General features: G+C 39.2%; 1 protein-coding gene across 1 annotated transcript in view; it reads right to left on the minus strand.

Annotated features, from left to right (window-relative positions):
* rasa2 (RAS p21 protein activator 2) overlaps nt 1-14,702 on the minus strand; it is a 67,162-nt gene that overhangs the window by 17,545 nt on the left and 34,915 nt on the right. The window contains exon 12 of the mRNA XM_034114482.1: nt 61-175. Within this exon, the coding sequence (XP_033970373.1) occupies nt 61-175 (115 nt within the window). The remainder of the gene's footprint in view (nt 1-60; nt 176-14,702) is intronic.

A 14,702-nucleotide genomic window follows, 5' to 3' on the forward strand; every position in this document is an offset into this window, starting at 1 on the left:
GTGTGTGTGTTGTGTGTGTGTGTGAGCGTGTGTGTGTGTGTGTGTGTGTGCTCGTCATACCTCATCTATTACAGGCTTCAGGGTAACAGCCAGGTAATTCTTTCCCACAATCTTCATCATGTCGTCGATGCAGCGTGTTGCCAGTGAGTTGCCACGGAATATAGTGTTAGCCTCCCTGTAAGGACACAAATCAATCAATCAATCATCAATACGTACATTATATACAGGTTTGACAACATTTCTTATTTTAACAACAAAACTGATTTTACATCCAAAGCTTCTCACGTATATTTGGATAATAGTACAGCGGATAAGCTCTCATATTATAACAATTGTGCATTTTATGAGAAAAGCATGACATTTCTAACATAGTTAGAGCATACCATAAGGTTTATTTTCAGATGTGGAGGGAAGTCAGATTTGACCCGTGAGGACCGTGAGAGGTCAAATCCAAGATGGCCACCAGTCTCTCGGGTCAAATGTTCAAACACGCTTAATTTTGGAACCAAACATTGTAGAAAAACATTTAAGGTGTCATATCCAACTAAATTAGGGATGCCCAATCATTTGGTGATACTTTTGAGATCGCCAGAATTCAAGAAAATGAATTTAGTTGAAGATAAAGGTAGAAATTGACCAAAAATAAGCTGTCAATCAGTTGAAATTTGGTGTGTGTGTGTGTGTGTGTGTGGATCCAACTAAATTAGGGATGCCCAATCATTTGATGATACTTTCGAGATCGCCAGACTTCAAGAAAATGCATTTAGGTGAAGATAAAGGTAGAAATTGACCAAATATTAGCTGTCAATCAGTTGAAATTTGCGAAATGTGTGTGTGTGGTATATTCCAGTGGATTTATAGTCACCCAGCGCTAGCATTACTACAGAGACTGGAGGAATATGGCTTTACTTGGCACAGTCTGCATGCTGATGAAAACATTTGTTTTTGTCTTCAAATACATACTAACATGATTGTGACGAGCATCATATTTGTTCCCCGCCCAACTCTCTAAGTTTAAGTGCTTGAACTCCGTGACAGGAGGATGAAGTATGTATAAATGGATGGAACTATCAACAAAACAGCGTTTTATTCCCCAATGTCATATTTAATAGAAAAATAATAATAATAATGTAAACCAAAGAGGGAGATGGAAAACAGTTCCATGTAGAGCACAAACAGCTCTCTTAACCCTCGCTGTTAACAAAGGGCTGCACTCAACTATAAGGTTCACCGCTGTCCCTTTCCACTTATAGAGGGTTGGGGTTCGATTCCCTGCCTGTCCACCTATAAAGCCAAGGTAGCGCAGCTTTTTTTCTGTTCTTTAGTGGCTCACATGGACATTTAGAGGTCATGCAAAGAAAGGGTTATGTATGTTGTGTGTGTGTGGCAGAGAGAACATTGGCAAAGGGGATTTGTTTGTCCTAGCATGGCTGTACAATTACAAATACAAAGGTTTACCCATTTAGACTCCATGGCATGGAGAAAAAAACTCATTTTAAATGACTAAGGATATAACAAGTTTTAGAAAATTGAAAGATTGATGGATTTTTGCCCACATGCGGTAAACATCTTAATTGAATTTTCTATGTGCAACATGAGGACAATAACCACAAGTGTACTCGCAGTACCTTTTTTCTCTGGCACTGAAGTTGCAAGGTTTCAGCATGTTGTCCCTCTCTAAACCTTTCTGTTCCCCATTCTTCTTTCTCCAATAAGTGGTGCATCATTATTTTTCTATTAAATATGACATTGGGGAATAAAACGCTGTTGTTTTGTTGATAGTTCCATCCATTTATACATACTTCATCCTCCTGTCACGGAGTTCAAGCACTTAGAGAGTTGGGCGGGGAGCAAATATTATGCTCGTCACAATCATGTAAGTATGTATTTGAAGACAAAAACAAATGTTTGCTTCAGCATGCAGACTGTGCCAAGTAAAGCCATATTCCTCCAGTCTCTGTATTAATGCTAGCGCTGGGTGACCACACACACACACACCAAATTTCAACTGATTGACAGCTTATTTTTGGTCAATTTCTACCTTTATCTTCACCTAAATGCATTTTCTTGAATTCTGGCGATCTCAAAAGTATCATCAAATGATTGGGCATCCCTAATTTAGTTGGATATGACACCTTAAATGTTTTTCTACAATGTTTGGTTCCAAAATTAAGCGTGTTTGAACATTTGACCCGAGAGACTGGCGGCCATCTTGGATTTGACCTCTCACGGTCCTCACAGGTCAAATCTGACTTCCCTCCACATCTGAAAATAAACCTTATGGTATGCACTAACTATGTTAGAAATGTCATGCTTTTCTCATAAAATGCACAATTGTTGTGCTTATCCGCTGTACTATATGTTTCATCTTCACGTCAAATGCATATTTTCTACGTTTTAATTTCTATTTTGATATGTTTCAAATTTTTTAAATGTTTATTTCTACTCTTAATTTCTAATGATGTGCAATGCCTTGTTTTTTATGCTGCTGCAACGCAAACATTTCCCAATTTGGGATCAATAAAGTACATCTTATCTAATAGGAACCAAAAATACAGTTACGTTGAAGTTGCACTCAATTGCATTTTGATAAAGTGCCATTTTGAATACAACTTTTTTTTTACAGGATTCCCTTCAACACATTAACTTCAATGAAAACATTTCTCTACTAAAATATTTTTTTATGGTGATTAATTGTCTGTTGTAATTTTCTGTCTCTTTGCAGCTGTTTTCCATCTAATTGTAGGACTCTTTAAAGTAAAGACACTACATACCGATATACACCTGAACATCAGCAGGAGAGGACTCTTTAAAGTAAAGACACTACATACCGATATACACCTGAACATCAGCAGGAGAGGACTCTTTAAAGTAGAGACACTACATACTGATATACACCTGAACATCAGCAGGAGAGGACTCTTTAAAGTAGAGACACTACATACTGATATACACCTGAACATCAGCAGGAGAGGACTCTTTAAAGTAGAGACACTACATACTGATATACACCTGAACATCAGCAGGAGAGGACTCTTTAAAGTAGAGACACTACATACTGATATACACCTGAACATCAGCAGGAGAGGACTCTTTAAAGTAGAGACACTACATACTGATGTACACCTGAACATCAGCAGGAGAGAACTATTTAAAGTAGAGACACTACATACTGATATACACCTGAACATCAGCAGGAGAGGACTCTTTAAAGTAGAGGGACTACGTACACCTGAACATCAGCAGGAGAGGACTCTTTAAAGTAGAGACACTACATACTGATATACACCTGAACATCAGCAGGAGAGGACTCTTTAAAGTAGAGACACTACATACTGATATACACCTGAACATCAGCAGGAGAGGACTCTTTAAAGTAACGACACTACATACTGATATACACCTGAACATCAGCAGGAGAGGACTCTTTAAAGTAGAGACACTACATACTGATATACACCTGAACATCAGCAGGAGAGGACTCTTTAAAGTAGAGACACTACATACTGATATACACCTGAACATCAGCAGGAGAGGACTCTTTAAAGTAGAGACACTACATACTGATATACACCTGAACATCAGCAGGAGAGGACTCTTTAAAGTAGAGACACTACATACTGATATACACCTGAACATCAGCAGGAGAGGACTCTTTAAAGTAGAGGGACTACGTACACCTGAACATCAGCAGGAGAGGACTCTTTAAAGTAAAGACACTACATACTGATATACACCTGAACATCAGCAGGAGAGGACTCTTTAAAGTAGAGACACTACATACTGATATACTGTACACCTGGACATCAGCAGGAGAGGACTCTTTAAAGTAGAGACACTACATACTGATATACACCTGAACATCAGCAGGAGAGGACTCTTTAAAGTAGAGACACTACATACTGATATACTGTACACCTGGACATCAGCAGGAGAGGACTCTTTAAAGTAGAGACACTACATACTGATATACACCTGAACATCAGCAGGAGAGGACTCTTTAAAGTAGAGACACTACATACTGATATACACCTGGACATCAGCAGGAGAGGACTCTTTAAAGTAGAGTACACTACATACTGATATACACCTGAACATCAGCAGGAGAGGACTCTTTAAAGTAGAGACACTACATACTGATATACACCTGAACATCAGCAGGAGAGGACTCTTTAAAGTAGAGACACTACATACTGATATACACCTGAACATCAGCAGGAGAGGACTCTTTAAAGTAGAGGGACTACGTACACCTGGACATCAGCAGGAGAGGACTCTTTAAAGTAGAGACACTACATACTGATATACACCTGAACATCAGCAGGAGAGGACTCTTTAAAGTAGAGACACTACATACTGATATACACCTGAACATCAGCAGGAGAGGACTCTTTAAAGTAGAGACACTACATACTGATATACACCTGAACATCAGCAGGAGAGGACTCTTTAAAGTAGAGACACTACATACTGATATACACCTGAACATCAGCAGGAGAGGACTCTTTAAAGTAGAGACACTACATACTGATATACACCTGAACATCAGCAGGAGAGGACTCTTTAAAGTAGAGACACTACATACTGATATACACCTGAACATCAGCAGGAGAGCACTCTTTAAAGTAGAGACACTACATACTGATATACACCTGAACATCAGCAGGAGAGGACTCTTTAAAGTAGAGGGACTACGTACACCTGAACATCAGCAGGAGAGGACTCTTTAAAGTAAAGACACTACATACTGATATACACCTGAACATCAGCAGGAGAGGACTCTTTAAAGTAGAGACACTACATACTGATATACTGTACACCTGGACATCAGCAGGAGAGGACTCTTTAAAGTAGAGACACTACATACTGATATACACCTGGACATCAGCAGGAGAGGACTCTTTAAAGTAGAGACACTACATACTGATATACACCTGAACATCAGCAGGAGAGGACTCTTTAAAGTAGAGACACTACATACTGATATACACCTGAACATCAGCAGGAGAGGACTCTTTAAAGTAGAGGGACTACGTACTGATATACACCTGAACATCAGCAGGAGAGGACTCTTTAAAGTAGAGGGACTACGTACACCTGAACATCAGCAGGAGAGGACTCTTTAAAGTAGAGACACTACATACTGATATACACCTGAACATCAGCAGGAAAGGACTCTTTAAAGTAGAGACACTACATACTGATATACTGTACACCTGGACATCAGCAGAAATGTAAAAAAAAAAAAATCTACTTTTGCTGGTGCTGTTGCATTTAAAATCAAATAGTTGACTAAAACAAACTTGAAAGAAATCAAATACATAGTGTTGTTTTTTTCATTTGTTTATATTTATTATGATAATTGTTGAATGTAAACAAGGTAATAAAGTAAGTACTGAAGTAGCTTTAAGTCAGTGTATTGATCAGGGCAGAGCCAGGTGAGCTAAAGTCACTCAATACAAAGGTAACTTGACAAAAACAGGAGGAACAAACGAGAAAGAATTCTAGTGTTATTTTGAATTTGAATGTCTTTGTATTGATTGTTATTATTAGTTGAATTCTCAGACTAAATCTCTGGTGACTTGAAATTAAAAGCAAGAAGCTAAACTTAGACAGGAGAAACAAACGTGAAATAAATCAAACGTGTCAGTATTGTTATCATTATGATTATTATTTTTGTATTGATTGACAAGACTTTAACTTAACAAGAAAACAATGGACTAAACATAAATATAGAAATGTACTATTAAGTAAATATGAAAAATATAAGATACATATAAAAATTGACTATTAACTAAACATGATAAATATAACATAAATATAAAAATGAACTATTAAGTAAATATGAAAAATATAACTTAAATATGAAAATGAACACTATAAACCAAACATGACGATATAACATAAACCTGATAACTTGTAATGACTAAATGTTCCTCTTATTTAGGGGTGCTAGAAGCAAAGGAATAGTTTATTTATTTTAAAATTAAGGTTGTTTTTTTGCCCCTAGTGGCTAAAACTGCACATCACTGTGAGTCTCTTCTGGAACCTTTGTTGATGTCTAACCAGATCTAATAACTGTTAAGTGTTTAAATATATATCCTGACTGGCTGTGAGTATATGTTGTTGCTCACTCACTTTGAGCTTTAGACTGTACTTGAAATGTTTTAATGTCTTACTAATTTTTGATGTTGTGAGTTTGTTTTTTTAAAGTTTTTAAAGCCGATGTCAGGGCTGCCTTTGAGTCTTATGTTTTCCTTTTTAGTCATCGTTGATGTTTGGGCAGATACAAGAAAAGGAATTGATGAATCTTCTCCACCGTGGTGTTGTCCTCCTCTGCGTTGTTGGGATCGGCTCATTGGTTTGCTCAGGTGGATCCACCCTCACTTCCTGTTCCACCTCCAACTCCACCTCCACAAGCTCCTCCTTCACCACGCAGGGTGCCTTTGGTGGTTTTTTCAGCTGTTTCTTCAGCAAGGCCGCTATCTCTGCATCCTTTTCCTCAACACAACGTTCCTTCTGTTGTTCCAGTTCCTGGTTTCTCTCATGCAAAGCAACTATCTCTGCATCCTTTTCCTCAACACAACGTTCCTTCTGTTGTTCCAGTTCGTGGTTTCTCTCATGCAAAGCAACTATCTCTGCATCCTTCTCCTCCACACAACGTTCCTTCTGTTGTTCCAGTTCCTGGTTTCCATCATGCAAAGCAACTATCTCTGCATCCTTCTCCTCCACACAACGTTCCTTCTGTTGTTCCAGTTCCTGGTTTCTCTCATGCAAAGCAACTATCTCTGCATCCTTCTCCTCCACACAACGTTCCTTCTGTTGTTCCAGTTCGTGGTTTCTCTCATGCAAAGCGACTATCTCTGCATCCTTCTCCTCCACACAACGTTCCTTCTGTTGTTCCAGTTCATGGTTTCTCTCATGCAAAGCGACTATCTCTGCATCCTTTTCCTCAACACAACGTTCCTTCTGTTGTTCCAGTTCCTGGTTTCTCTCATGCAAAGCAACTATCTCTGCATGCTTTTCCTCAACACAACGTTCCTTCTGTTGTTCCAGTTCGTGGTTTCTCTCATGCAAAGCAACTATCTCTGCATCCTTCTCCTCCACACAACGTTCCTTCTGTTGTTCCAGTTCCTGGTTTCTATCATGCAAAGCAACTATCTCTGCATCCTTCTCCTCCACACAACGTTCCTTCTGTTGTTCCAGTTCCTGGTTTCTCTCATGCAAAGCAACTATCTCTGCATCCTTCTCCTCCACACAACGTTCCTTCTGTTGTTCCAGTTCGTGGTTTCTCTCATGCAAAGCGACTATCTCTGCATCCTTCTCCTCCACACAACGTTCCTTCTGTTGTTCCAGTTCGTGGTTTCTCTCATGCAAAGCAACTATCTCTGCATCCTTCTCCTCCACACAACGTTCCTTCTGTTGTTCCAGTTCCTGGTTTCTATCATGCAAAGCAACTATCTCTGCATCCTTCTCCTCCACACAACGTTCCTTCTGTTGTTCCAGTTCATGGTTTCTCTCATGCAAAGCGACTATCTCTGCATCCTTCTCCTCCACACAATGTTCCTTCTGTTGTTCCAGTTCATGGTTTCTCTCATGCAAAACGACTATCTCAACATGTTTCACCTCAAGACAACGCAACTTCTCTTGTTTGAGATCCTGGTTTGCCTTTCTCAAGGTGGCCATCACTGCTTTGTCCTTCTCGTGCATCTTGAGGAGCTTTCCATATTTCATGTTCAGTTCCTCATTGTTTCCGCGCAATACTTTCTGCTCAATTTCCAGGGTATTCATTTTAACATCATGCCTCACTTCTGGTTCCACCTCCACATCCTCCTTCTTGTCCACCTTCTCCTCAACACAACGCTCCTTCTCTTGCTTCAGTGTTTGGTTTTCCTTCAGCAAAGCAGCTATCTCTGCATCTTTCTCCTCAACGCAACGCAACTTTTGTTGTTTGAGTACCTGGTTTGTTGTTTGCAAGGCGGCCATCTTTGCCTCCTCCTTAACACAACGCTCCTTCAGTTGTGTGAGTTCCTGGTTTCTCTCACGCAAATCAGCTATCTTTACAGCTTTGTCAACACAATGATCCTTTTGTTGTTGGAGTTCCTGGTTTCTCTCACGCAGAGCAGCTATCTCTACAGATTTCTCCTCAAGACAACGCTCCTTTTGTTGTTTGAGTTCTTGGTTAGTCTTTTGCAAGGCAGCCATCTCGGCTTCGACCTTCTTGTGTGACCTCTGGAGGTTTCTGTATTTCATGTTCAGGTCCTCATTGTTGACGCGCAAGACGTTCTGCCTAATTTCCTGGAATTTCATTTTCACATTGTGCTTCAACTGCAAAGATGATTTCTCTTCTGTATATGCTTTGAACATCGCTTCCTTCTTTTTAGTGCCTTCAATCTCAAGCTTATCCCTTAAAGTCCTCTCCTGCTCCAGCAACAACTTCATTTCCTGATTTTCTTTTTGCAGAATCTCGAGCTTGACTGCCAGCTCATCTCTATTGTTCATCTCCATCTCTACCGCTGTGACGAAATGACCTGTTGTTTAGCAAACTAAATGTAATTGTTCGACTGAATTAACGTCACAAAAATCCCACAAAAGTTGAGTTCACTTGTGAAGATTATCTCGCTAAAAAACACTGCAAGTATCCCTAATGTTTGCTTGCAACAAAACCTATTTCTGCAATGATCTGACACTAGCTGCTCTGTCCTGCAAACTCCTAGAATTCAGAATTCTACATAAAGGCAAAATATGATGTCATAATTCTGAAGGTTCCATTCCAAATAAGAAGTGAAGGACATCAGCTGACAGGAAGTAAGAATGGAACCATGCTGTTGCCTAGCAACGCAATTGTGTTTAGATAATATAAAGAAATGTAAACAATCGAAATGCTTTATTAATTCCAATGGGAAGTAAGCAACATGTTCTATTATTAGTACAGCGGATAAGCTCTCATATTATAACAATTGTGCATTTTATGAGAAAAGCATGACATTTCTAACATAGTTAGAGCATACCATAAGGTTTATTTTCAGATGTGGAGGGAAGTCAGATTTGACCCGTGAGGACCGTGAGAGGTCAAATCCAAGATGGCCACCAGTCTCTCGGGTCAAATGTTCAAACACGCTTAATTTTGGAACCAAACATTGTAGAAAAACATTTAAGGTGTCATATCCAACTAAATTAGGGATGCCCAATCATTTGGTGATACTTTTGAGATCGCCAGAATTCAAGAAAATGAATTTAGTTGAAGATAAAGGTAGAAATTGACCAAAAATAAGGTGTGTGTGTGTGTGTGTGTGTGTGTGTGTGTGTGTGTGTGTGTGTGTAAATTAGGGATGCCCAATCATTTGATGATACTTTTGAGATCGCCAGACTTCAAGAAAATGCATTTAGGTGAAGATAAAGGTAGAAATTGACCAAAAATAAGCTGTCAATCAGTTGAAATTTGCAAAATGTGTGTGTGTGGTATATTCCAGTGGATTTATAGTCACCCAGCGCTAGCATTACTACAGAGACTGGAGGAATATGGCTTTACTTGGCACAGTCTGCATGCTGATGAAAACATTTGTTTTTGTCTTCAAATACATACCAACATGATTGTGACGAGCATCATATTTGTTCCCCGCCCAACTCTCTAAGTCTAAGTGCTTGAACTCCGTGACAGGAGGATGAAGTATGTATAAATGGATGGAACTATCAACAAAACAGCGTTTTATTCCCCAATGTCATATTTAATAGAAAAATAATAATAATAATGTAAACCAAAGAGGGAGATGGAAAACAGTTCCATGTAGAGCACAAACAGCTCTCTTAACCCTCGCTGTTAACAAAGGGCTGCACTCAACTATAAGGTTCACCGCTGTCCCTTTCCACTTATAGAGGGTTGGGGTTCGATTCCCTGCCTGTCCACCTATAAAGCCAAGGTAGCGCAGCTTTTTTTCTGTTCTTTAGTGGCTCACATGGACATTTAGAGGTCATGCAAAGAAAGGGTTATGTATGTTGTGTGTGTGGCAGAGAGAACATTGGCAAAGGGGATTTGTTTGTCCTAGCATGGCTGTACAATTACAAATACAAAGGTTTACCCATTTAGACTCCATGGCATGGAGAAAAAAACTCATTTTAAATGACTAAGGATATAACAAGTTTTAGAAAATTGAAAGATTGATGGATTTTTGCCCACATGCGGTAAACATCTTAATTGAATTTTCTATGTGCAACATGAGGACAATAACCACAAGTGTACTCGCAGTACCTTTTTTCTCTGGCACTGAAGTTGCAAGGTTTCCCTCTCTAAACCTTTCTGTTCCCCATTCTTCTTTCTCCAATAAGTGGTGCATCATTATTTTTCTATTAAATATGACATTGGGGAATAAAACGCTGTTGTTTTGTTGATAGTTCCATCCATTTATACATACTTCATCCTCCTGTCACAGAGTTCAAGCACTTAGAGAGTTGGGCGGGGAGCAAATATTATGCTCGTCACAATCATGTTAGTATGTATTTGAAGACAAAAACAAATGTTTGCTTCAGCATGCAGACTGTGCCAAGTAAAGCCATATTCCTCCAGTCTCTGTATTAATGCTAGCGCTGGGTGACCACACACACACACACACACACACACACACACACACACACACACACACACACACACACACCAAATTTCAACTGATTGACAGCTTATTTTTGGTCAATTTCTACCTTTATCTTCACCTAAATGCATTTTCTTGAATTCTGGCGATCTCAAAAGTATCATCAAATGATTGGGCATCCCTAATTTAGTTGGATATGACACCTTAAATGTTTTTCTACAATGTTTGGTTCCAAAATTAAGCGTGTTTGAACATTTGACCCGAGAGACTGGCGGCCATCTTGGATTTGACCTCTCACGGTCCTCACGGGTCAAATCTGACTTCCCTCCACATCTGAAAATAAACCTTATGGTATGCACTAACTATGTTAGAAATGTCATGCTTTTCTCATAAAATGCACAATTGTTGTGCTTATCCGCTGTACTATATGTTTCATCTTCACGTCAAATGCATATTTTCTACTTTTTAATTTCTATTTTGATATGTTTCAAATTTTTGAAATGTTTATTTCTACTCTTAATTTCTAATGATGTGCAATGCCTTGTTTTTTATGCTGCTGCAACGCAAACATTTCCCAATTTGGGATCAATAAAGTACATCTTATCTAATAGGAACCAAAAATACAGTTACGTTGAAGTTGCACTCAATTGCATTTTGATAAAGTGCCATTTTGAATACAACTTTTTTTTTACAGGATTCCCTTCAACACATTAACTTCAATGAAAACATTTCTCTACTAAAATATTTTTTTATGGTGATTAATTGTCTCTGTTGTAATTTTCTGTCTCTTTGCAGCTGTTTTCCATCTAATTGTAGGACTCTTTAAAGTAAAGACACTACATACCGATATACACCTGAACATCAGCAGGAGAGGACTCTTTAAAGTAGAGACACTACATACTGATATACACCTGAACATCAGCAGGAGAGGACTCTTTAAAGTAGAGGGACTACGTACACCTGAACATCAGCAGGAGAGGACTCTTTAAAGTAGAGACACTACATACTGATATACACCTGAACATCAGCAGGAAAGGACTCTTTAAAGTAGAGACACTACATACTGATATACACCTGAACATCAGCAGGAGAGGACTCTTTAAAGTAGAGACACTACATACTGATATACACCTGAACATCAGCAGGAAAGGACTCTTTAAAGTAGAGACACTACATACTGATATACTGTACACCTGGACATCAGCAGAAATGTAAAAAAAAAAAAAATCTACTTTTGCTGGTGCTGTTGCATTTAAAATCAAATAGTTGACTAAAACAAACTTGAAAGAAATCAAATACATAGTGTTGTTTTTTCATTTGTTTATATTTATTATGATAATTGTTGAATGTAAACAAGGTAATAAAGTAAGTACTGAAGTAGCTTTAAGTCAGTGTATTGATCAGGGCAGAGCCAGGTGAGCTAAAGTCACTCAATACAAAGGTAACTAGACAAAAACAGGAGGAACAAACGAGAAAGAATTCTAGTGTTATTTTGAATTTGAATGTCTTTGTATTGATTGTTATTATTAGTTGAATTCTCAGACTAAATCTCTGGTGACTTGAAATTAAAAGCAAGAAGCTAAACTTAGACAGGAGAAACAAACGTGAAATAAATCAAACGTGTCAGTATTGTTATCATTATGATTATTATTTTTTTATTGATTGACAAGACTTTAACTTAACAAGAAAACAATGGACTAAACATAAATATAGAAATGTACTATTAAGTAAATATGAAAAATATAAGATACATATAAAAATGGACTATTAACTAAACATGATAAATATAACAAATATAAAAATGAACTATTAAGTAAATATGAAAAATATAACTTAAATATGAAAATGAACACTATAAACCAAACATGACGATATAACATAAACCTGATAACTTGTAATGACTAAATGTTCCTCTTATTTAGGGGTGCTAGAAGCAAAGGAATAGTTTATTTATTTTAAAATTAAGGTTGTTTTTTTGCCCCTAGTGGCTAAAACTGCACATCACTGTGAGTCTCTTCTGGAACCTTTGTTGATGTCTAACCAGATCTAATAACTGTTAAGTGTTTAAATATATATCCTGACTGGCTGTGAGTATATGTTGTTGCTCACTCACTTTGAGCTTTAGACTGTACTTGAAATGTTTTAATGTCTTACTAATTTTTGATGTTGTGAGTTTGTTTTTTAAAGTTTTTAAAGCCGATGTCAGGGCTGCCTTTGAGTCTTATGTTTTCCTTTTTAGTCATCGTTGATGTTTGGGCAGATACAAGAAAAGGAATTGATGAATCTTCTCCACCGTGGTGTTGTCCTCCTCTGCGTTGTTGGGATCGGCTCATTGGTTTGCTCAGGTGGATCCACCCTCACTTCCTGTTCCACCTCCAACTCCACCTCCACAAGCTCCTCCTTCACCACGCAGGGTGCCTTTGGTGGTTTTTTCAGCTGTTTCTTCAGCAAGGCCGCTATCTCTGCATCCTTTTCCTCAACACAACGTTCCTTCTGTTGTTCCAGTTCCTGGTTTCTCTCATGCAAAGCAACTATCTCTGCATCCTTTTCCTCAACACAACGTTCCTTCTGTTGTTCCAGTTCGTGGTTTCTCTCATGCAAAGCAACTATCTCTGCATCCTTCTCCTCCACACAACGTTCCTTCTGTTGTTCCAGTTCCTGGTTTCTATCATGCAAAGCAACTATCTCTGCATCCTTCTCCTCCACACAACGTTCCTTCTGTTGTTCCAGTTCCTGGTTTCTCTCATGCAAAGCAACTATCTCTGCATCCTTCTCCTCCACACAACGTTCCTTCTGTTGTTCCAGTTCCTGGTTTCTATCATGCAAAGCAACTATCTCTGCATCCTTCTCCTCCACACAACGTTCCTTCTGTTGTTCCAGTTCCTGGTTTCTCTCATGCAAAGCAACTATCTCTGCATCCTTCTCCTCCACACAACGTTCCTTCTGTTGTTCCAGTTCGTGGTTTCTCTCATGCAAAGCGACTATCTCTGCATCCTTCTCCTCCACACAACGTTCCTTCTGTTGTTCCAGTTCGTGGTTTCTCTCATGCAAAGCAACTATCTCTGCATCCTTCTCCTCCACACAACGTTCCTTCTGTTGTTCCAGTTCCTGGTTTCTATCATGCAAAGCAACTATCTCTGCATCCTTCTCCTCCACACAACGTTCCTTCTGTTGTTCCAGTTCCTGGTTTCTCTCATGCAAAGCAACTATCTCTGCATCCTTCTCCTCCACACAACGTTCCTTCTGTTGTTCCAGTTCCTGGTTTCTCTCATGCAAAGCAACCATCTCTGCATCCTTCTCCTCCACACAAAGTTCCTTCTGTTGTTCCAGTTCGTGGTTTCTCTCATGCAAAGCGACTATCTCTGCATCCTTCTCCTCCACACAACGTTCCTTCTGTTGTTCCAGTTCGTGGTTTCTCTCATGCAAAGCAACTATCTCTGCATCCTTCTCCTCCACACAACGTTCCTTCTGTTGTTCCAGTTCCTGGTTTCTATCATGCAAAGCAACTATCTCTGCATCCTTCTCCTCCACACAACGTTCCTTCTGTTGTTCCAGTTCCTGGTTTCTCTCATGCAAAGCAACTATCTCTGCATCCTTCTCCTCCACACAACGTTCCTTCTGTTGTTCCAGTTCGTGGTTTCTCTCATGCAAAGCGACTATCTCTGCATCCTTCTCCTCCACACAACGTTCCTTCTGTTGTTCCAGTTCATGGTTTCTCTCATGCAAAGCGACTATCTCTGCATCCTTCTCCTCCACACAATGTTCCTTCTGTTGTTCCAGTTCATGGTTTCTCTCATGCAAAACGACTATCTCAACATGTTTCACCTCAAGACAACGCAACTTCTCTTGTTTGAGATCCTGGTTTGCCTTTCTCAAGGTGGCCATCACTGCTTTGTCCTTCTCGTGCATCTTGAGGAGCTTTCCATATTTCATGTTCAGTTCCTCATTGTTTCCGCGCAATACTTTCTGCTCAATTTCCAGGGTATTCATTTTAACATCATGCCTCACTTCTGGTTCCACCTCCACATCCTCCTTCTTGTCCACCTTCTCCTCAACACAACGCTCCTTCTCTTGCTTCAGTGTTTGGTTTTCCTTCAGCAAAGCAGCTATCTCTGC

This window comes from Trematomus bernacchii, unplaced genomic scaffold (assembly GCF_902827165.1).
Source record: "Trematomus bernacchii unplaced genomic scaffold, fTreBer1.1, whole genome shotgun sequence".
Lineage (NCBI taxonomy): Eukaryota > Metazoa > Chordata > Actinopteri > Perciformes > Nototheniidae > Trematomus > Trematomus bernacchii.